Consider the following 25,200-nt stretch of genomic DNA (forward strand, 5'->3'; position numbering starts at 1 on the left):
CTGTCTCCTGTCAAATTGACTGGGGCCAGCAAATCTCTTGTCAAATTCACTGGTCTGTTGTTGAATTGACAACAAGAGATTTGCTGGCCCCAGTCAATTTGACAACAAGAGACGGTCCGTCTTTTGCTAATCAATAAGAAGCCTGCACCATTAGAATGCAATTTTGTGTGAGCCCAATAAAACATTTTGGGGAAATATTGTTAAAGACTATCATTTCACTATTACTGTAGATATATTAAGGATTTTTTAAATGTATTACAATGCAATAATATTACATATAGCTCCCCTATGAAGAAGTGCTTCCATCTTGTGGTTCAACCAGTGCCCTGCAAACTGGTGTTCCTGCCTTCAATCTGTCTAATATGATATGATATAACATGATGTCTCCAACAGAACTGATGAAGTAGATTTATCGTATAATTCAAAGGAATAATGACCAAAATGGATGAATTATTGATAACTTAGTAGTTCAATTCACATTCACAATGCCCTTGGAGGAAGTATTTATAAACTTTGTAATTACATTCATTTTAGATGACACATATGCCATGTAAATGCAATAACATTTTCAGTCTTCTCATTGACAAAGAAGCAATTTGCCTACCAACACCAATTAGTTTGATTTAACAATGAACAAAGCAACAAGTTTCTGTTTTASATCATTTTCACAGGTTACTGTAAACATGTTTTCAAAATTATTCACTGCTCATGTCTCTTGTAGGGCAACAATATGAGCCCAAATTAGACATGCAGTATCCTACATACTGTCATTGAACTCAATTCATAGCTTCATAAAAGTGTCCTGTAACAGTTTCATAAAATGAAACTATTTCCTTTGAGAGGTCTTTTCCCAAAAGTGTATAGGTCATTTTGATGGTGATATACACTGAGTATACAAAACATTAAGAACACCTGCTCTTTCCATGACAGACTGACCAGGTGAATCCAGGTGAAAGCTATGATCCCTTATTGATGTCACTTGGTAAATCCACTTCAATAAGTATAGATGAAGGGGAGGACACAGGTTAAAGAAGGATTTATAAGCCTTGAGACAATTGAGCCACGGATTGTGTATGTGTGCCAGTCAGAGAGGGCCTTTGAACAGGGTATGGTAGTAGGTGCCAGGTGCACCGGTTTATGTCAAGAACTGCAACCCTGCTGGGTTTTCCACACTCAACAGTTTCCCTTGTGTATCAAGAATGGTCCACCACCCAAAGGACATCCAGCCAACTTTGTAGGAAACATTGGAGTCAACATGGGCCAGCATCCCTGTGGAATGCTTTTGACACCTTGTAGAGTCCGAGTCCATGCCCGGAYGAATTTAGGCAGTTCTGAGGGCAGAAGTGTGTGTGTGGGGGGACGACTCAATATTAGGAAGGTGTTCCAAATGTTTGGTATACTCAGTGTACATTCCATGCTGCTTTTTTAGATTACATTCCTGCATCACAAGAGCCAGTGTTGAGTCGCAGCGCCCCCTGTCTGTGGAGTGAACTCAGTGTCCTGAACTCCAATGGCATAGTGTGTGGACTGGCATGGGATGTGTACTCGTAGGTCAGAGTGTCATAGTAATGGTACTTGACTGGTTTCCCCTGTGAATCCCGAGGGAAAGGCCAGAAGCCGTACAGATGGATCTCCTCACAGAAGCGAGTGGCCATGGTGTACATCAACAGACCAGTAGTGGGTCTCTTGATCTGGACATTGTTAGTCAGCCAATACCTGACGAGGAAGAATGAAGAGGGAGAGTAAACAATCAAATGGTCTTTCATGGCACCCAAGAGACCTGACATCTGAGAAAGAAATCTCAGATGTCTTAAGAAGAATGTATACAAATCTTAAGAATGTTTGTTTTAGGCTAGAGCTATTTATCAGTGAGTGTTCAATGTTTTCCTTAATATCTGAACATTTTTCTATAGAATCTATTAAACTAGCATACACTTGTAAACACAGCCCTATTGAATAAGCCCCAACAATAAGCGCCATTCCCTCCCTATGTGGTGGCTTTCACTCAGATCTCTGGGTGGATACATGCTTAGGAGCCAGTCGACTCGAGTAGAGGAGCTGAATTGTGATAAGACAGAGGGGTCTGGGGCCCGCAGTAACAAAGCAAGGTCCATCTGGTCCTCTCACTCATAGTCTGGCCCACCAGGACCTATAGATACTCTCCTAGCAGTAGACTCTCTGGATTAGTAGGTCAATGGGGAAGCCAAAGGATGATCTATTTAAAGGGCATCTAGTAGTCAGAGAAGCAGAAGCCCAGGGGAAAGTATTCAGTTTGGCATACTGAGCATTTATCAAAAACCAGTATAGCTAAAATGTCATAGACATGCACTGCATTTCATTAGCGTTTTCCCTGCATTTCAAAACATCTATTGCCCTTTCAGAGAAGATTCCAGGCTTTTTGCCTAACTATACTACAGAAAATACCAGTCCTGCTGTCCCTGTCTAACTGTCCTCCTTCTGCAAATCCAACGGCAGACAGAGAGGCCAGCAGCAGTAAGCAGCAGTAAGTTGGCCACCAACGGCCTTTAGAGTAGCTGTAATGCTGTGTTTAAAAATAGCAGGGGACCTGTGAATTGCTGCTAGATTAGTGGCTACCAGGCCCTGGGTTGAGGAGTTCACAGGTGTACAGACAGACTACATGCTGCAGTGTCACAAAGGGCACACGTGTTCCCTCCTTGTCTTACCCTCTGACAGCATGGAGAAGGCGCAGTGAGGGGAAGGCGGTGTGCACATCCACCGTGTGCAGCAGGATGAGACGGATGGCCCACTCCACCCTCTCCTCTCCTCCCTTGGCCATGAAGGCTGGGATCCACAGCACGCTGCCGCTGAGGCCCCGGAGCCGCTGCAGGAAGCGCTCCCTCCACTGCTCACTGGCCAGGTCATGGAAGGCCCGCTGCACCACCGACGGGTTCATGGTCACCAGGTTGGTGCGCCGCCCCACATCCCCAGCATACTCCTCCACTGGCGCCAGGTTACATCTGCAAAGAGCCATGCATATAAATTATTATGCTATCACTTCATCCTTTTGATTAGTCTGCCAGAAGTATTGAGGTCAATATCCTACTGTCCTCCAGAAGCTCTAAACACCACGTACAATCATTTAGGATGCTCAGACATTGTTCAACCTGAATTAGGCACATAATCAGTCAGCTAAGAATAATCCCATACCAAACACACCTAGCTCAGGGWTGAAAACCTTAATTAATGTATTCCATGTGTCATGCTGCTGTGTATTGGTAAGGAGTTCACAGAAAGTTACTTGACTGACCTCAGTAAAAGTGATTACTAAACACAGAGAGATAATGACCTAAAATGAAAAAAAGTGTCCTATATCTATGAAAGTAGAATGTGAGGCTACTGTGTGAGAGCCAGAGGTGGGTGGAGCTGAGCACTGCTGTGAGTAGAGGGATTATCTCCCTGCCTGAATACCTCAGYAAATCCCTCATCACTCCCTCCCAGCTAACTGCCCTTGCTAAACCATGTCTTTCTCTGCCAACTCATCCTGACCTGTCTTGCAATTTCCCTGTTGATCTGACACTCCTGCAGCAAGGGGTTTTGGGATTTACTCTTCCACCATATACAGTGCCTTCGGGAAGTATTCAGACCCCTTGACTTTTTCCATATTTTTTTTACATTTTTTACATTACTTATTCTAAAATTGATTWAAAAAAAAAAAAAATACTCAGAAATCTAGACATAGTGACAAAGCGAAAACAGGTTTTTAGAAATGTTTGCAAATGTATAAAAAACACGAAACAGAAATACCTTATTTACATAAGAATTCAGACCCTTTGCTATGAGACTCGAAATTGAGCTCAGATCAAATCAAATAAATTGTATTGGTCACATAAACGTGGTTAGCAGATGTTAATGCGAGTGTAGCGAAATGCTTGTGCTTCTAGTTCCGACAGTGCATTAATATCTAACAAGTAATCTAACAATTCCAAAACAACTACCTAATACACACAAATCTATGTAAGTAAAGGGATGGAATAAGAACATGTACATATAAATATATGGATGAGCGATGACCGAGCAGCATAGGCAAGATGCAATAGATGGTACAGAATACAGTATATACAAATGAGATGAGTAATGCAGGATATGTAAACATTATTAAAGTGGAATTATAAAAGTGACTAGTGATCCATTTATTAAAGTGGCCAATGATTTCGAGTCTGTATGTAGGCAGCAGTCTCTCTGTGTCAGTGATGGCTGTTTAAGATAGAAGCTGTTTTTCAGTCTCTCGGTCCCAGCTTTGATGCACCTGTACTGACCTCGCCTTCTGGATGGTAGCGGGGTGAACAGGCTGTGGCTCGGGTGGTTGATGTCCTTGATTATCTTTTTGGCCTTCCTGTGACATCAGGTGCTGTAGGTGAAAACCTTGTGAAGACTTACAGAAAACGTTTGACCTCTGTCATTGCCAACAAAGGGTATATAACAAAGTATTGAGATAAACTTTTGTTATTGACCAAATACTTATTTTCCACCATAATTTGCAAATAAATTCATTAAAAATCAATGTGATTTTCTGGATTTTTTTTCTCATTTTGTCTGTCATAGTTGAAGTGTACCTATGATGAAAATTACAGGCCTCTCTCATCTTTTTAAGTGGGAGAACTTGCACAATTGGTGGCTGACTAAATACTTTTTTGCCCCACTGTATATAAGGTCCCCATGTCAGATCAAAAACCAAGCCATGAGGTCGAAGGAATTGTCCGTAGAGTTCCCGAGACAGGATTGTGTTGAGGCACAGATCTGGGGAAGGGTACCAAAACATTTCTGCAGCATTGAAGGTCCCCAAGAACACAGTGGCCTCCATCATTCTTAAATGGAAGATGTTTGGAACCACCAAGACCCTGTCTAGAGCTGGCCGCCAGGCCAAACTAAGCAATTGGGGGAGAAGGGCCTTGGTCAGGGAGGTGACTAAGAACCCGATGGTCACTCTGACAGAGCTCTAGAGTTCCTCTGTGAAGATGGGAGAACCTTCCAGAAGGACAACCATCTCTGGAGCACTCCACCAATCAGGCCTTTATGGTAGAGTGGCCAGGTGGAAGCCACTCCTCACTAAAAGGCACATGACAGCCCGCTTGGAGTTTGCCAAAAGGYACCTGAAGACTCTCAGACCATGAGAAACAAGATTCTCTGGTCTGATGAAACCAAAATTGAACTCTTTGGCCTGAATGCCAAGCATCACATCTGGAGGAAACCTGGCACCATTCCTCTGTGAAGCATGGGGGTGGCAGCATCATGCTGTGGAGATGTTTTTCAGCGTCAGGGACTGCAAGATTAGTCAGGATTGAGGCAAAGATGAACGGAGAAAAGTACTGAGAGATCCTTAATGAAAACCTGCTCCAGAGTGCTCAGGACTGCAGACTACGGTGAAGTTTCACCTTCCAATAGGACAAGAACACTAAGAACAAGTCTCTGAATGTCCTTGTGTGGCCCAGCCAGAGCCCGGACTTGACCCGATCGAACATCTCTGGAGAGACCTGAAAATAGCTGTGCAGCAACGCTCCCCATCCAACYTGACAAATCTTGAGATCATCTGCAGAGAAGAATGGGAGAAACTCCCCAAATACAGGTGTGTCAAGCTTGTGGCATCATACCCAAGAAAACTCAAGGCTGTAATCGCTGCCAAAGGTGCTTCAACAAAGTACTCCGTGAAGGGTCAGTTTCTTATTTGTAATAMATTTGCAAAAATAAACAGTTTTTGCTTTGTCATTATGGGGTATTGTGTGTAGATTGATGAGGAAAAAAACTATTTAATCCATTTTATGGATAAGGCTTTAACCTAAAAAAATTAGGAAAAAGTCAAGGGGTCTGAATAAGGCACTGTATAGGTCGTTCCACGAAATCAGTGCCTTTTGCGTCCCTTTGATATTTTAAGTAGAAATTGTGAACCAATACAGAATTTTAAAAGCCTGTTATATTAATTGAAGTGCCCTTTAATATAGATCACATGGAGAATTCAATACATCTGATTTATTTTTATACAACTAAAGGTTTGCTAAAGTGCCAAAATTCAGCATTTTGACATGTCCCTCCATCAACTCTGTGTCACTCCTAGGAACATTTCCACTCACTTAATACAAAAAAGTTTCACCATCATTGTAAAGCCCTAGTTATTTTGTTTCTTTGACAAAGTCAGTTCTGAAGAGTATTATTTATTTCATGTGATTAGTGATTAATTTACGTCTGTCCCTCATTTTAAGGTCAACCCTGTTACGCGAACTGAACGTTTTAATATGGTGAAACTATTCCTTTTGAAATATTTTATTCAAAAGAAACATTGAACCTATAATAGTCAAATCATAGTGTAAAAGCAAATGTTTTAAAAAACATTTTCTGTTGTATTTTGGTGAAAACTAAGCGGGTAGAGCATACCACATCAACCCTGTTAGAGATAGACAGGCTAGAAATGTACTTTTTTGTGAACCTTGTATTCAATTTCCACTCCTTGTTGCACACAACAAGCTTCCATTCCCCTTGTCAAATGGGGATTTATGGCTGATTTAAGATGAAATCGTCAACCCTATTACAGTCAACCGTGTTACTTTATTTGGCACTTAATAGGTGCTTACTATAGCCATATTTTYTTTTAATTCAACTTCTTGAGATGGAAAAACTTGTTTTTTATTAAGGTGAACAAGTTCTCTTTATGACAGAACTTTTTTGAACAAGTTACACTTCTCAAAAGGCACCTAGTTGGTGGAACGACCCAGAGGCATATGGCTTTCAGTGACGTGCCTTCATGGTTGCCAAGGGAAGCCAGGCTTCCCCAAACAATTTACCAAGAAAAAAACATACAATTATTTATCTTTTGTCTCTCTGTGTTTCAACAATTATCTTCATTTCGCAAGAGGCTGACTCATGCTGTCTGGTCCAAAAGAGTATGACATGTTTGCCATCCATAGTATTGAATGCAAGGGAAGCCAGCGAKCATTTGGCCTCCCTTGATAATTAAACAAAAAAATAATAGCCAATCAGCATTAAGCTGAACTGAGTGAGCTCAACTGTGAATGGTCCTGGCGCACCAAAAAAAAGTGTCACGGGAAGCCAGTTTGGATTTGGCTTCACTCCAATCACATCACATTGAGAGCATACGTCACTGACAGAAACTCGTTGTGTTGAGCATCTCGTTCTGTTGTTGTCCTCTGGTGGTTAGCTAGCTAGCTAAAATGGACCCTTTCCTAAATTAGCCATGGATGTCGATACGTCAATGCTGCCGGAGGAGACGGCTGCCGTTTTACGGTCCCCTAACCAATTGCGCTACTGTGTGTCTAAAATGTTTCTGCCACCGTCTCTTATGACCGAAAAGAGCTTCTAGATATCAGGACAGCGATTACTCACCTCGTATTGGAAGCAGATTTTTTCTTTAATGAGTCGGACGAAAAGGATTTACTTCAGACGCCCGACAAGGCGGTGTGTGTATATTTGTAAACAACAGCTGGTGCATGAAATCTAAGGAAGTTTCGAGGTTTTGCTCGCCTGAGGTAGAGTATCTCATGATAAGCTGTAGACCACACTATTTACCAAGAGAGTTTTTATCTATATTCTTCGTAGCTGTCTATTTACCACAACAAACAGGAAAACGCTTATCCAGAGGCGGCGCTCCTAGTGGCCGGGGACCTTAATGCAGAGAAGCTTAAATCCATTTTACATCATTTCTACCAGCATGTTAAATGTGCAACCAGAGGGAAAAAAACTCCAAACAACCTTTACTCCACACACAGAGACGCTCTCCCTCGCCCTCCATTTGGCAAATCTGACCATAATTCTATCCTCCTGATTCCTGCTTCCAAGCAAAAACTAAATCAGGAAGCACCAGTGACATGCTCAATAAAAAAGTGGTCAGATGAAGCAGATGCTAAGCTACAGGACTGTTTTGCTAGCACAGACTGGAATATGTTCTGGGATTCTTGCGATGGGATTGAGGAGTACACCACATCAGTCACCGGTTTCATCAATAAGTGCATCGATGACGTCATCCCCACAGTGATGTATGTACATACCCCAACCAGAAGCCATGGATTACAGGCAACATCCGCACTGAGCTAAAGGCTAGAGCTGCCGCTTTCAAGGAGTGGGACTCTAACCCGGAAGCTTATAAGGAATCCCGTTATGCCCTCCAATGAACCATCAAACAGGCAAAGCGTCAATACAGGACTAAGATTAAATCCTACTACACTGGCTCCGACACTCGTGGGATGTGGCAGGGCTTGCAAACTGTTACAGACTACAGAAAGAAGCACAGCCGCAAGCTGCCCAATGACACGAGCCTACCAGACAGGCTAAATTACTTCTATGCTTGCTTCAGGCCAGTAACACTGAAACATGCATGAGAGCATCAGCTGTTCCTGACAACTGTGTGACAACGCTCTCTGTAGCCGATGTGAGTAAGACCTTTAAACAGATCAACATTCACAAGGCCGCAGGGCCAGACGGATTACCAGGACGTGTACTCTGAGCATGCGCTGACCAACTGGCAAGTGTCTTCACTGACATTTTCAACCTGTCCCTGACTGAGTCTGTAATATCAACATGTTTCAGGCAGACCACCATAGTCCCTGTGCCCAAGAACACTAAGGTAACCTGCCTAAATGACTACCGAAAGGCTGGTCATAGCTCACAACACCATTATCCCGGAAACCCGAGACCCACTCCAATGATGATGCAATCTCTATTGCACTCCACACTGCCCTTTCCACCAAGACAAAAGGAACACCAATGTGAGAATGCTATTCATTGTGTCATGATGTTGGCTTGTGGGTGAGGTTTTGACCCCCCCATAAATACCTTTCTCCCTTTCCTCTCTCTTGAAGGATTGAAGGATTCTTGAAAAGCCTTTGTTAAACATATAGAGTCTGGGAACATCACAAGGTGGGGGGAAAGGAACCACATTTCGGTAATGCAACCAGTTGAAAATATGCGTTGGTACTTAATGAATATGATGCCAGATCAGTTGGCGTCTGAGACATTCTTACTAATGATAGGATGACATAAACTGTATCTTGGAAAGTCTACACATTATAGTTATCAAATTCACATGGAATTGTTGKGCAATTTAAATGTTTAAATATTAAAATATTTGTGAAAAAATKTAATGTAATTTTAGCTTCCAAATGAGAGAATTGGGTTTTCATAAGGTTAAAGCTCTGCTCACTCAGTGGCCCCGCCCATGTGAAGAGACATTGGTTATAAACTATGAAACACGCCCTTCTCTCCCCTCCTATATAAAGCCCTTGACGAAAATGTAACTTTGTGTTCCGAGGACGTTAGGGCGACAGTCCTACGTTTAAAAGGGCTCAGATAATAAGCTGTTCCAAGGACGTGTGGACTTGAGGTCCCCACGTTGAAAGGACAAAGACCACCTACAGAACTAAGCCAACCTTAGACAACCTAAGGAAGCATCGAATTAGCATCGAATTTCAATGTGAAGGTGACGACCTACACCCCGGAAGGATGAATTTCGACTATACCAGCCAGAATATAGCATGAGCTTAAAAGTATGGCAACTTGGTATGAACTTTGAACACTTATTCACTCCAGAAGTGATACCTCCTAGCCGTTGAGTTAACAGCAGTCGCTAAACGTGGGCTAGGAGAGGACGGACAGAGTATCCATTCTACCATGCTCCAGTTCACCACTAGACAGTCTTCAGAGGACCAGAGATCCATGCTGGACAACCCGGCCTCCCATCTACCGAAGCGCTGCTCAGAGTAAATATTTATTGCATTCTCCTTTTTCAAATAGGCGGTTATTTAGAATGCATAAGATTCTGTATTTACGATAGCATCGCCTCTCCCTTTGTTACTCAGTCTTCCCACTCTTTCACTCAAACCCAACCCCCTCTCTTTGTGTAACCAGCCGTCGTATCTGTTCCGTCCACCAGGGGACGTTTTCTTTATGACATAATTTGTAATCAATGTATGATCCATTCTGTTGGATTATTTAGTAAATAAATAATTCAACCAAATTGTGTATTGCTGATTCAACTTGTTAGCCAGGGTTCGTGAAGATAACCAAGAATTTACAACTTTCAGATGAGACTAAACAAGGTGACGATTAAATATTGACTGCTATTGATGTAAAAGATTACCAGGTCTTTAAGAGCTTATTCGGAAGATAACAGCTCTATAAACATTATTTCGTGGTGCCCCGACTTTCTAGTTAATTATCTACCTGATTAGCTTAATCAGGTAATATTAATTACAGAGAAATTATTTGATAGAATAGCATGTCATCCGGCATAGCCAAAGACACGACAATTGACTACAGCTCAGCGTTCAACACCATAGTGCCCACAAAGCTCATCACTAAGCTAAGGACCCAGGGACTAAACACCTCCCTCTGCAACTGGATCCTGGACTTCCTGACGGGCCGAACCCAGGTGGTAAGTGTAGGTAACAACACATCCGCCACGCTGATCCTCAACATGGGTGTCCTTCATGGGTGCGTGTTCAGTCCCCTCCTGTACTCCCTGTTCACTAATGACTGCATGGCCAGGCATGACCGCAATACCATCATTAAGTTTGCTGATGACACAACAGTGGTAGGCCTGATCACCAAAAACGATGAGACAGCCTATAGGGAGGAGATCAGAGACCTGGCCGTGTGGTGCCAGGACAACAACCTCTCCCTCAACGTGATCAAGACAAAGAAGATGATTGTGGACTACAGGAAAAGGAGGACCGAGCACGCCCCCATTCTCATCGACGGGGCTGTAGTGGAGCAGTTTGAGAGCTTCAAGTTCCTTGGTGTCCACATCACCAACAAACTATCATGGTCCAAACACACCAAGACAGTCGTGAAGAGGTCACGACAAAGCCTATTCCCCCTCAGGAGACTGAAAAGATTTGGCATGGGTCCTCAGATCCTCAGCAAGTTCTATAGCTGCACCATCGAGAGCATCCTGAYTGGTTGCATCACTGCCTGGTATGGCAACTGCTCGGCCTCCGACTGCAAGGCACTACAGAGGGTCGTGCGTACGTCCAAGTACATCACCGGGGCCAAGCTTCCTGCCATCCAGGACCTCTATACCAGGCGGTGTCAGAGGAAGGCTCTAAAAATTGTCAAAGACTCCAGCAACACTAGTCATAGACTGTTCTCTCTGCTACTGCACGGCAAGTGGCACCGGAGCGCCAAGTCCAGGTCCAAAAGGCTTCTTAACAGCTTCTACCCCCAAGCCATAAGACTCCTAAACAACTATTCAAATGGCTTCCCAGACCCACTTTTACGCTGCTGCAACTCTCTGTTTATTAATACCTCGACTAACCGGTTCCCCCGCATATCGACTCTGTACAGGTACCACCTGTATATAGCCTTGCTATTGTTATTTTACTGCTGCTCTTTAATTATTTGTAACCTTTTTTTAATTTTTTTTTATTACTTATCTATTTTTTACTCCACTTATTTTTCTTAAAACTGCATTGTTGGTTAAGGGCTTGTAAGTAAGCATTTCACTGTAAGGTCTACACCTGTTGTATTTGGCACATGTGACAAATACATTTTTATTTTATTTTATTTTACTTGATAGGGATTTGGACTTGTGGTTTCAACTAAATTCTACATACTGGGCAATGATTATTATGGCGATTCTGATTGGTACTGTATTAGACTAAGCAGGGGTGATTTGATGATGTTGAAATGGTACTGGAATAGTGAAGCAGATCCTGTTTTCTTTATGACTTGCTGTAACTCTCTGTGGTTCTAAATCAATAGTTGTTTCGTGGTTCAAAAATTGCGGAAACATTAAGTTACTTGACCATGCTGTAGGTAATGTAACTGTTTGTTACATGCAATAAGCTTTATGCACTTCACCGGACAGAGGTTGCTCTCCGGTTTTGTGATGAAACAAAGGTGGTTGAATTTATTCTGCCACTGTGTCTTCTTATGGTCTCTGCCTTAGGCCTATAAATCATGGTGGCAAGGCATATGAACTGGTTATCAAGCAAACAAAGCAATTATCACATCACATAGGTTGTAATATGGCTTTTTTCTGGCTCGCTTCACCAGTGATATTACCCACGCACCACTGCTGATGGCTCTGCATATCCAGACGATGGTAGATCAATGACACTAAGGCCCTGTAATAACAGCAGGGGTTGCAGCTGAAGTCACACAAGGAGAATGGGGAAAAATCCCACCCCAATGTAATGAGTCACAATTATTGTACAGGAATCAAAAGATCAGAGATATGCTATGATTTTCCATCCAAACAATCCATGTACTATTGATATGGTTTCACATATTTCCCAATTCCCATTAATTAGTTCAGATACCTCTCTCTTCATCATAATCACAATGCCTTGCCGTACTGGCAACACAGTAAGGCAAACTGGATTTCTTCCCCCTATAACATTACAATGCATAGTTGTACTTTGTTGTTACTGACAGACAAACCGGTGAGTAGCAATAAATAACCTACTCACAGAAAGCCATTTGCTGACACACTCGCACAGAGCAGCACTGACGGATGGTTTCAGACAGACATTCTCCCCTGGTACATGAGTGTAGCAGTCCTAGGAACTAACGGCAGTGCTTCTCTAAAGCACCTCATTAAATTTTGGGTAGACAGCAGTAGCTTTTTAAAATGTCACATTTACCCAGAAGGAATTTAATTGCTGTAAGTATTGCTGCTCATTTCTAAAAGTCTGCAAATCATCAAACAAACATGAAGGTCAAAAAAGTAGCGGGTATTCCAACGGTGTGGACAATGCGTGTTCTAGCTCAGTGGCATTGATTCCTCAAGGTGAAGTATTTGTTCAATCCAAGGGACTGTGCTTACATAACAGTTAGATGAGTATAAAGATGAATAGTGCTTTTATAGAGAGAGACTCATTACTATCCTGAATATTTCACTGCAAATGCAGCAATAAATTAACTCATAATTCCCTTTTATACAAGAAGATTGCTTAATTAAATGGAGATGCCTTAACGCACTACTGAAAATCACCTGTATCAATTCAATTTATGAAATAGCTGTTATGGGAACCTCACCTGATAACAAAGTCATGGGAGTCTATCTCTGGCCCACAGCTGCTATTGAGTAGGATCCCAGAGTTCCCTACGATGGCACAGCGTCTGTGGTGCTGGTTCTTCATGGGGGATGCAGTGGGTAGCAACCGGTACAGGTTCTCTGAGATGTTGGTAGTGCTCTGACGGTCAAAGACGTAGTGGATGACATCTCCAGGTTTCAATGTGCCCTTCAGAATAGAGATGTCCCTCTCTGGGTCAAAGAACCKCAGGATGTTCTTCCTATAGAAGGAAGAAGGTCATCCATGAAGGAATACCCAGCTTATGGGAGTGTGAGACCTAATAGAGACCAATGCAGAAGAGGATTGTATTCCTACCTGATGAGGCTGGAGAGGGTTCTGTTGAAGGTCCAGTTATCTGAAGAGAGCCTGGTGGCATTTTTCGAGCCTGAAGGAGAAGCAGGACTCTTGTCCTCCCCTTCATTGACTAAAGGTGTAGGATTGGCTTTCACTGCTACATTTCTACAACAGGACAGCGAGGCATCCATTAGAAATGAAATGCAACATGACTTTAATACATGTGATATAAAAACGCATATCATCACTTGAAAAAGCAGTGTGAATGAACAACGATGTCATGTGTGTAAAGCCACCCAATGTATAATGAAAGCCAGTCAATTTCATGTCTTCATAAATGTGATACTTAATTTCAAACCGCAGGGAAGTTCTATGTGTCTATCACTTGCACATCAATTGTACATCAATTGGGTGATTTATCAATCATTTAAATTAGATACACACAATTCTGTAATCCACTGCTTGATATGTTCATGTGTATTAAGTCTGTTAATTATTTTACAAGTCTGCAAGCATAATAGCTCAAAAGGGGAAGCAAATAAAGGGCTAGAATAACAGAATTGATGAGTATTATAAAACCAGAAGGCAATAGAAGGAGCAGGTCAGCCTGACAAACCTGTTGGGTTTGGGATTGACGCTGTGCAAGTACAATGTTCTGGAACCTCCAATATTCCTAGACCAACGAAAAGTTATTTTACCCACTATCAGAATAATTCATCATATTATTTTCAGATGAATGGAATCGTGCAGAACATGAAGTGTGAGGGGCAAGAGGTGGTTTAATCAAATTCCAGGCATCACATATAATTCAGGCTGTCAGAATATCCATGGCTATGCTCTTAATGTGTATTCAGATGAGCAGTAGGCTCATCACATTGACATGAACGTGAAAGAGAAGAGCATGCATCAAAACGCAGTCAGACTGTGAAACAGAACTGTTGTTGGTGTAACACTGATACATGAGTGCTGAAGGCCATTCATGTCATTAAAGAAGCATGTGAGCAAAATGTGTCATATGATCCCTGGTAGAGCTAGGTACCTCAATATCTCAGGTATCTTATGTATACACCTGAGGGGAAAAACAGGACATGCCAACTGATCTACCAATCTGACTGTTACTGGTGCTTGTGAGTCTGGATAAAGAGGTGTAGTTGGTCAACATTGCTTAAACATCCTCTATAAATCTTGTATAGATCAACCCTGAATGATATACAATCTGTACACTATGAGCAGCATGGACTACTGCTCAAGACATAGATCATTATTGCCTTTTATGACAGCAACATCAATGTGTTAAAGAAAAGACGATTAAGTCGGCTAACATATCTGCTTCAAAGTCCCAACTCTCATGGGGTTTATAAAACCATAAAGCTCCAGAAATTAAATTAGAGCAAGCACACAGTACCATAATACTACGGCTCCATTATGTCCAAAAGGACGTTGCAAATGGAGTGTGTCTCAATTAAGTATGTACAATTGTATCTTGAGTCAGTTATTACAGAGGCAAGGAGAATCACTAATATGACAAGCAGCAGACAAGGAGCCAGGAGCATTCAGTCTGCTCAAATGAAGGTGACAGGCCTAGCTGTACTATCTGGGGAGCAACACAACTACTCTATTGTTCTTGGAGTGGAGAGATATWCCAATATAGGAAAGCTACTTCATGAAACAAACAGTTGTAATTAATAGGTTATTACTCTGTAATTACCACATACACATGATTATTATTGTGATATTACCACCATAATTTTGTAATAAATACCTGGTCATCTCTGTACTGTAAAATAAAGTGCTACAGTACCAACTGTTCCAGCTACTTAACATTTACAGCCACAAGAAGCTTGATTCTTGTTCTATCAGAAGGCAGAACTGTATCTTCCAAGCTTCAAGAGTTGAGTTTGTGTAAGATAGAAGAGTCTTCTGATGCAGGGCTCAGTTATGTCTGTGCCCAAGAAAGCAAAGGTAATCTGCCTAAATGATTACCGCCTCGTAGCACTCACATTGGTAGCCACAAAAGGCGTTGAAAGGCTAGTCATGGCTTACAGCAACACCATCATCCTGGAAACCCTAGACCCACTCCAATTGGCATACCGCCCCAACAGAACCACAAATGATGCAATCTCAATCACACTCCACACTGCCCCATCCAATCTGGACAAAAGGAACACCTATGTGACAATGCTGTTCATTGACTACAGCTCAGCATTCAACACCATAGTGCCCACAAAGCTCATCACTAAGCTAAGGACCCTGGGAATAAACACCTCCCTCTGAAACTGGATCCTGGACATCCTGACGGGCCGCCCCTAGGTGGTAAGGGTAGGCAACAACACATCTGCCATGCTGATCCTCAACACTGGGGCCCCTCAGGGGTGCGTGCTTAGTCCACTCCTATACTCCCTGTTCACCCATGACTGCATGGCCAAACACGGCTCAAACGCAATCATTAAGTTTGCTGATAACACAACAGTGGTAGGCCTGATCACCGACAACTTCGAGACAGCCTATAGGAAGGAGGTCTGAGACCTGGCAGTGAGGTAAGACAAAGGAGATGATTGTGGACTACAGGAAAAGACGGGCTGAACAGGGCCCCATTAACATCGAGGGGACTGTAGTGGAGTGGGTCAAGACTTTCAAGTTCCTTGGTGTCCACATCACCAACTAACTATCATGGTGCAAACACACCAAGACAGTTGAGAAGAGGGCACCACAACACCTTTTCCCCTCAGGAGACTGAAAAGATTTGKCATGGGTCCCCAGATCCTCAAAAAGTTATACATCTGCACCATCGAGAGCATCCTGACCGTTTGCATCACTGCCTCGCTCGGCATCCGACCGTAAGACACTACAGAGGGTAGTGCGTATGGTCCAGTACATCACTGGGGCCAAACTTCCTGCCATCCACTAAGTGATGTCAGAGGAAGGCCCAAAATATTGTCAAAGACCCCAGTCACCTAAGTCATAGACTGTTCTCTCTGCTACCACACGGCAAGCGGTACCGGAGTGCCAAGTCTATGACCAAAAGGCTCCTTAACTTCTTTGGGACAGGGGGGCAGTATTGAGTAGCTTGGATAAAAAGGTGCCCAGAGTAAACTGCCTGCTACTCAGTCCTAAAAGCTAGAATATGCATATACTTTGGATAGAAAACACTCTGAAGTTTCTAAAACTGTTTGAATGATGTCTGTGAGTATAACAGAACTCATATGGCAGGCAAAAACCTGACAAAAAATCCAACCAGGAAGTGGGAAATCTGAGGTTTGTAGTTTTTCAACTCTTTGCCTATCCAGTGTAAATTTGGTCCGATTGCACTTCCTAAGGCTTCCACTAGATGCCAACAGTCTTTAGAACCTTGTTTGGTGCTTCTACTGTGAAGGACGAGGGAATGGGAGCTGATTGAGTCAGGGGTTTGGCATGAGCTGATCACGCATGCTCACCTGAGAGTTAGCTGCGTTCCATCACATTTCTACAGACAAAGGAATTCTCCGATTGAAAGATTATTGAAGATTTATGTTAAAAACATCCTAAAGATTGATTCTATACTTCGTTTGACATGTTTCTACAAACTGTAATATGACTTTTCGTCTGAAATTTCGCCTGGACTTGCCCGCGCCTCGTGAGTTTGGATTGTGTACTAAACGCGCGAACAAAAAGGAGGTATTTGGACATAAATGATGGACTTTATCGAATAAATCAAACATTTATTGTGGAACTGGGATTCCTGGGAGTGCATTCTGATGAAGATCATCAAAGGTAAGTGAATAATTATAATGCTATTTCTGACTTCTGTTGACTCCACAACATGGCGGATATCTGTATGGCTTGTTTTGTTGTCTGAGCGCTGTACTCAGATTATTGCATGGTGTGCTTTTTCGGTAAAGCTTTTTTGAAATCTAACACAGCGGTTGCATTAAGAAGAAGTGGATCTAAAATTCCATGCATAACACTTGTATCTTTTAGCAATGTTTATTATGAGTATTTCTGTAAATTGATGTGGCTCTCTGCAAAATCAGTGGATGTTTTGGAACTAGTGAACATAACGCGCCAATGTAAACTGAGATTTTTGGATATAAATATGAACTTTATCGAACACAACATACATGTATTGTGTAACATGAAGTCCTATGAGTGTCATCTGATGATGATCATCAAAGGTTAGTGATTCATTTTATCTCTATTTCTGCTTTTTGTGACTCCTCTCTTTGGCTGGAAAAATGGCTGTGTTTTTCTGTGACTAGGTACTGACCTAACATAATCAGATGGTGTGCTTTCGTCGTAAAGCCTTTTTGTTGAAATCGGACACTGTGGCTGGATTTACAACAAGGTTATCTTTAAAATGGTGTCAAATACTTGTATGTTTGTGGAATTTTAATTATGAGATTTCTGTTGTTTTGAATTTGGCGCCCTGCAATTTCACTGGCTGTTGTTGAGGTGGGACGCTAGCATCCCGAATATCCCAGAGAGGTTAACAGTTTCTACCACTAAGCCATAGGACTGCTGAACAATTAATCAAATGGCCACCCGGACTATTTACATTGACATCCCCCCCACCCATTGTTTTCACACTGCTGCTACTCGCTGTTTATTGTCTATGCACGGTCGTTTTGCCCCTACCTGCATGTACAAACTGCCTCGACTGGCCTGTGACCCTGCACATTGACTCGGTGCCGGTGCCCCCTGTATATAGCCTCGTTATTGTTATTTYATTGTGTTACTTTAAAAATATAWATATATTTTAACTTTAGTTTATTTAGTAAATATAACTCTATTTCTTGAACTGCATTGTTGGTTAAGGGTTGGTTAAGCATTTCACGTTAAGGTCTACACCTGTTGTATTCGGCACATGTGACAAATACAAATTGATTTGATTTGAAAGGGAACTGTTCATTTTGTCTCCAGTCTGTTGCTCTCAGTAACAAATCAAACAGTAATATTCTATCCACACATCCACCCACCAAACAGCCCTCTATACCATAACATGACTGGAGCTGGAGTGCACACAGGATACACTGAAGTGTTGAAAAAAAACACCAAGCGCATGCCATTTGTCAAGAAGCCCTGGGGTGCGTCAACTAGAGGTCGACCGATTATGATTTTTCAACGCCGATACCGATACCGATTATTGGAGGACCAAAAAAAGCCGATACCAATTAATCGGCCGATTTTTAAAATTTGTTTGTAATAATGACAATTAAAACAATACTGAATGAACACTTATTTTAACTTAATATAATACATCAATAAAATCAATTTAGCCTCAAATAAATAATGAAACATGTTCAATTTGGTTTAAATAATGCAAAAACTAAGTATTGGAGAAGAAAGTAAAAGTGCAATATGTGCCATGTAAGAAAGCTAACRTTTAAGTTCCTTGCTCARAACATGAGAACATATGAAAGCTGGTGGTTCCTTTTAACATGAGTCTTCAATATTCCCAGGTAAGAAGTTTTAGGTTGTAGTTATTAYAGGAATTATAGGACYATTTCTCTCTATACGATTTGTATTTCATATACCTTTGACTATTGGATGTTCTTATAGGCACTTTAGTATTGCCAGTGTAACAGTATAGCTTCCATCCCTCTCCTCGCCGCTACCTGGGCTCGAACCAGGAACACAACGACAACAGCCACCCTTGAAGCAGCGTTACCCATGCAGAGCAAGGGGAACAACTACTCCAAGTCTCAGAGCGAGTGACGTTTGAAACGCTATTAGYGCGCACCCCGCTAACTAGCTAGCCATTTCACATCGGTTACACCAGCCTAATCTCGGGAGTTGATATGCTTGAAGCATTGCGAAGAGCTGCTGACAACGCACGAAAGTGCTGTTTGAATGAATGCTTACGAGCCTGCTGGTGCCTACCATCGCTCAGTCAGACTGCTCTRTCAAATCATAGACTTAATTATAACATAATAACACACAGAAATACGAGCCTTAGGTCGTTAATATGGTCGAATCCGGAAACTATCATCTCGAAAACAAAACTTTTATTCATTCAGTGAAATACGKAACCGTTACGTATTTTATCTAACGGGTGGCATCCATAAGTGTAAATATTCCTGTTACATTGCACAAACTTCAATGTTATGTCATTATTATGTAAAATTCTGGCAAATTAGTTCGCAATGAGCCAGGCGGCCCAAACTGTTGCATATACCCTGACTCTGCGTGCAATGAACGCAAGAGAAGTGACACAATTTCACCTGGTTAATATTGCCTGCTAACCTGGATTTCTTTTAGCTAAATATGCAGGTTTAAAAATATATACTTCTGTGTATTGATTTTAAGAAAGGCATTGATGTTTATGTTTAGGTACACGTTGGAGCAACGACAGTCCAACTTACCTTGGCTTCTTACTGCATTCGCGTAACAGGCAAGCTCCTCGTGAGGCAGGTGGTTAGAGCGTTGGACTAGTTAACCGTAAGGTTGCAAGATTGAATCCCTGAGCTGACAAGGTAAAAATCTGTCGTTCTGCCCCTGAACAAGACAGCTAACCCACCGTTCCTAGGCCGTCATTGAAAATAAGAATGTGTTCTTAACTGACTTGCCTAGTTAAATAAAGGTGTGTGTAAAAAATATATTTAAAAAAATCGGCGTCCAAAAATACAGATTTCCGATTGTTATGAAAACTTGTAATCGGTTCAAATTAATCGGCCATTCCGATTAATCGGTCAACCTCAAGCCTCAACTCAGCCTGATGATGCAATTGATTCAAGGTTTGATGTGGAAAGCAAAATGGGCTTCCAATGGGCTGGTTCCTTTTGATACAATGGTCTGGTCTATTGTGATAATATGTCTTCTAAAATAGTGACTATACACGKTTTTTATTATGAAAGCGCAATAGAATTAGAGCAAAACCCAGTTGACACAGCTGTTAGAGAGTTCAGTATTATGCAGTGAAGAGAGTTAACAGTGTAGAGTTACACCTGAAACTATCTGATTACCAGTCCATTCTCTCCATACTAGGTAGCCTACTTTTGATCCCATGTGTTATGACTCCCCTAGTTTTGTAGCAATTATTCCATCCATGCACCCCATAAGTAAAGTGCCAAGATTACACACGCACACACCCATGCACCACCACACACACCACACACACACACACCACACACACACACACACACACCACACACACACACACACACACACACCACACACACACACACACACACCACACACACACCACACACACACACACACACCACACACACACACAGGATCTGAAGGTAGTCTCAAGATACTGGAAGCCTACTATATAATGCATGGAGGCTACACTGCAGACAAATTGGTCTTTGTAGATCCAGGTATAGACGCTCTGTTAAACATCTGTCGTCAATTGCATTAGGCTTATACTGGGATATCACAAAGGGAAAGCTAAAGTGAAAGGTTCGATTAAAAAATGCAAGATGTACAGTAAAGAAATAGGAGTAGAACGTATCAACAAATGGACAGCGGTTTGTAACATTGAAATGGACACAAATGAAGAGTTTATTTCCAAAACGTTATATCCCCAATTCTTCAAATTTGTGTTTTTTCATCAGACATTATTGCTTATGGGTACCGTCATGTGTTGTGTTAAAATATTACTGTTCTCAGATTTATATCTCATAGATTTTAAATGTTATAATTGTATTTTGTTGTTGGCAGAAAGGATATACAGTGGGAGAACAATATTTGATACAACTGCCGATTTTGCAGGTTTTCCTACCTTACAAAGCATGTAGAGGTCTGTAATTTTTATCAATAGGTACACTTCAACTGTGAGAGACGGAATCTAAACAAAAATCCAGAAAATCACATTGTATGATTTTTTAAATAATTAATTGCATTTTATTGCATGACATAAGTATTTGATTCACCTACCAACCAGTAAAGAATTCCGCTCTCACAGACCTGTTAGTTTTTTCTTTAAGAAGCCCTCCTGTTCTCCACTCATTACCTGTATTAACTGCACCTGTTTGAACTGTTACCTGTATAAAAGACACCTGTCCACACACAATCAAACAGATTTTCCAACCTCTGTCACCAATGGCCAAGACCAGCAGAAGCTGTGTAAGACATCAGGGATAAATTGTAGACCTGCACAAGGCTGGGGATGGCTACAGACAATAGGCAAAGCAAGCTTGGTGAGAAGGAAAACAAAACTGTTGCGCAATTATTAGAAAATGGAAGAAGTTCAAGATGACGGTCAATCACCCTCGGCTGGGACTCCCATTGCAAGATTTCACCTCGTGGGCATCATGATTCATGAGGAAGTGAGGATCAGCCCAGACTAACGGGCAGACCTGGCAATGACCTTGAAAAGAGCTGGATCACAGTCTCCAAAGAAGAACCATATAACACACTACCGTCATGGATTAAAATCCTGCAGCGCACGCAAGATCCCCCTGCTCAAGCCAGTGCATGTCTCCAGGCTGTCTGAAGTTTGCCAATGACCATCTGATATCCAGAGGAGAATGAGAGAAGGTCTTGTTGTTCTGATGAGACAAAAATACAGCTTTTTTGGTCTAACCGTCCACTCGCCGTGTTCTGGAAGAAGAAGAAGCATGAGTACAACCCCAGAACACCTATCTCCAACCGTGAAGCATGAAGGTGGAAACATCATTCTTGGGGATGCTTTCGCAAAGGGACGGACGACTTGCCACCTGTATTTGAGGGAGGATGAGGCCATTGTATCGCGAAGATCTTGCCAACAACCTCCTTCCCTCATAAGAGCATGAAGTGGTCTGCTGGGTCTTCCAGCATGACAAACGACACGAAGCACACCCAATTGGCCAAACTTAAGGAGTGCTCCGTAAGACAGCATCTCTCAAGGTCCTGGCAGTGGCCCTAGTCTCCAACCTGAACCCAATAGAAAATCTTTTGGAGGGAGCTGAAAGTCCGTATTGCCAGCGGACAAGCCCCGAACACCTAAAGTTGCGGAGAAATCTGTAGGAGGAGTCGGCCAAAAATCCCTGCTGCAGTGTGTTGCAAAAACCTGTCAAGAACTACAGGAAACGTATGATCTCTGTAAGTTGCAAACAAAGGTTTCGTTACCAAATATAAGTTCTGCTTTCTGATGTATCAAAACTTATGTCGATGCAATTAAAAATGCAATTAATTACTAAAATCATAACAATTGATTTTCTGGATTTTGTTTAGATTCCGTCTCCATAGTGAAGTGACCTATTAATAAAATTACAGAGCACACTACATGCTTTTAAGTAGGCAAAACGCAAAATCGGCCAGTGTATTCAAATACTTGTTCTTCCCCACTAATATCCAACTGTCTTAGCTAACATGTCCAGCACATCAGGACCAGGTCGTAAAGACACAAAACTTTCCCCCTCAGGAGAGCTGAAAACGATTTGGCATGGATGCCCAGATCCTCAAAATGTTTTACAGCTGCACCATTGAGAGCATCCTGACGCGTTGCATGTCACTGACCTGGTCGTTACACGAGGTGAACAGGCGAAACCAAGAGCAGACTCAGGACGAGGAGACTGCGGGATGAATAACCAATGTTTTATTGAAACACAGGGAAGTATGGGAGCAGGGGGAAGCTGGCGGGTTGAGAGGAAACCCAGATGCGGAGCTGAGCTGGAGCTGAGGGGTTTGGGACAGGGTAAGCAGTCATTGGGAATCCAAAGTGACCAGTAGAGTAGAGTGGGAATCCAGCAGAGTATGCAGATGAGGAGACAGTGGGACTGGAGACAGGAACCAGAGTCAGAGCAGCAGGAACTGGCAGCTGAGAGGAAACCCGTGTCAGGCAAGGAAAACAGGCACAATCTCACACAGAAGAAGTGGGAGAGCACTGGGGGAGTGGCGGCAGGTCAAGGAGACCACAGGATGAGCAGTTAGAGGGCGTGCGGCAGGGAGAAGATGTAACACCTGGTATGGCAACTGCCGGCCTCCGACCACAAAGGCCACTACAGAGGGTAGTGCGTGACGGCAAGTACATCACCAGGGCCAAGCTTCCTGCCATCCAGGACTTCTATACCAGGCGGTGTCAGAGGAAGCCTAAAAATTGTCAAAAGCATCCAGTTAACCCAAGTCATAGACTGTTCTCTCTGCTACTGCACGGCAAGCGGCACCGGAGCGCCAAGTCTAGGTTCAAGAGGCTTTCTAAACAGCTTCTACCCCCAAACCATAAGACTCCTGGACAGCTTAATCAAATGGCTACCCAGACTATTTCCCCCCCCCCCCCCACGCTGCTGCTACTCTCTGTTATATTTATGCATAGCCACTTTAATAGACCCTACCTGCAATTGCATAATTACCTCAATTACCTCGACACCGATGCCCCTGCACATTGGCACATTGACACTGAACCGGTACCCCCTGTATATAGCCCCGCTATTGTTATTTACTGCTGCTCTTTAATTCTTTTTTTTCTTATCTCTTACTTTTTGGGGGGTATTTTCTTAAAACTGCATTGTTGGTTAAGGGCTTGTAAGTAAGCATTTCACTGTAAGGTCTACCTGTTGTATTCGGCGCATGTGACAAATCCAATTTGATTTGATTTTAAATAGAATGTTTGTATCCTGTATATTTGACTGTGATACTTTATGTGGTTTTCTCACCTATCTATTTTAAGATGAATCCATTTACTGTAAGACGTTCTGGATAAGAGCATCTGCTAAATTACTAAAATGTCAAATGTAAATGTTTTACATACAGATCTCATATTACTGTATTATTACAAAMAATAATAATAATATTGACGTCACAAATGATCATTTGGTACATTTCTTCATAAAAAAATTAAAACCTAGCAGTACTACTAATTTATTTGAGCGTTAAACTGATATGTAGCATTTTGCAAAATAAACCATCAAGCAATAGATTTTAAACAAATACGTCTGTCATTGAACAACCCCATACCATGATTAGATAGTGAAAAAACACACTCATCTCTTTCATAATATCTTTAAACAATAAAAGCTAATTTACCAACATTTCAGAAAATGTATAGCGTTTTGGAATGAAACTCTGCAAATGTATCCTAACAGCCTACAGCCTACTGGAGAAATGTTAACGTTGGAGGAGCACTCAATGTCTTCTGAAGTTCTAATGAATGAGTGAAGATAACGCAGCATCGAACATAATTTGCACATGAACATAAGATTCAATTTCTTTGAATAATGCATTTTCACATCTATATAACACGTGTATAGTGCAACAGAAATCATGAACAAAACGAATCAGAAACACCGCTATACTTACCCAATTTCTTCCTGGACTTCAGCAATATCAGCAATGATCAGAAATATGACCAGCAGTGTTACAATTCCAAATATCAATGTTCGGAATTCTAACTGCATGACTCAGGAGAAGGCTGCAGAACTAATCCAAGCGACAAAAATCTAAATCGATTGAAAACATTATCCTTTTAATCGCCGAAATTGATAGATTTTACTCAATTATCTCCACCAATATTCTTCAATGTTAATCTTGAACGAAGACAATTTGTCTCGGAACAAATCCCAGGTTGATATATTTTTATAACGTATTTTTTTCTCTTCCTTTTTCCAAGCRGCACTGTTTTCATCCTCACCTCAATTCCCCAGTCAAACTTTGAAAGATTGTGCTTGAAACTACATTGCGATTGAGATACGAACAATATGGAAAATACCACAAACCTTAAAGGTACAGGCACTTTATGGCTTTCTACAGTAGGGTAGCCTATGGCTGCTCTTTGAGGCTTTAGGCTAGGCTGCTATTGGATGCTATCTATTACCTTTGTCTGATCATCATTGAATTGGAACTCACTATTGCTGCATGACTTTGATAACCAGGTTCAAAGGACCATCAGGCAATAGTAGGCTAACATATGTCATCAAATTAATATTCACCTTCTATATTCAACCATTCATCATGTGAATAGCATTAT

General features: G+C 41.9%; 1 protein-coding gene across 1 annotated transcript; it reads right to left on the minus strand.

Annotated features, from left to right (window-relative positions):
- Window positions 1-486: 486 nt before the first annotated feature.
- Window positions 487-24,881, minus strand: st8sia2 (ST8 alpha-N-acetyl-neuraminide alpha-2,8-sialyltransferase 2). Its single transcript, XM_023970832.2, has 5 exons — window positions 24,534-24,881; window positions 13,356-13,499; window positions 13,003-13,260; window positions 2,685-2,978; window positions 487-1,716 (listed from the first exon to the last, which is right to left on the minus strand). The coding sequence occupies exons 1-5, from the start codon at window positions 24,629-24,631 to the stop codon at window positions 1,431-1,433; spliced, it is 1,080 nt and encodes a 359-aa protein (XP_023826600.1). The 5' UTR covers window positions 24,632-24,881; the 3' UTR covers window positions 487-1,430.
- Between the last annotated feature and the right edge of the window lie 319 nt (window positions 24,882-25,200).

The sequence above is a fragment of the Salvelinus sp. IW2-2015 genome, linkage group LG26, assembly GCF_002910315.2.
Source record: "Salvelinus sp. IW2-2015 linkage group LG26, ASM291031v2, whole genome shotgun sequence".
Taxonomy (NCBI): Eukaryota; Metazoa; Chordata; class Actinopteri; order Salmoniformes; family Salmonidae; genus Salvelinus; species Salvelinus sp. IW2-2015.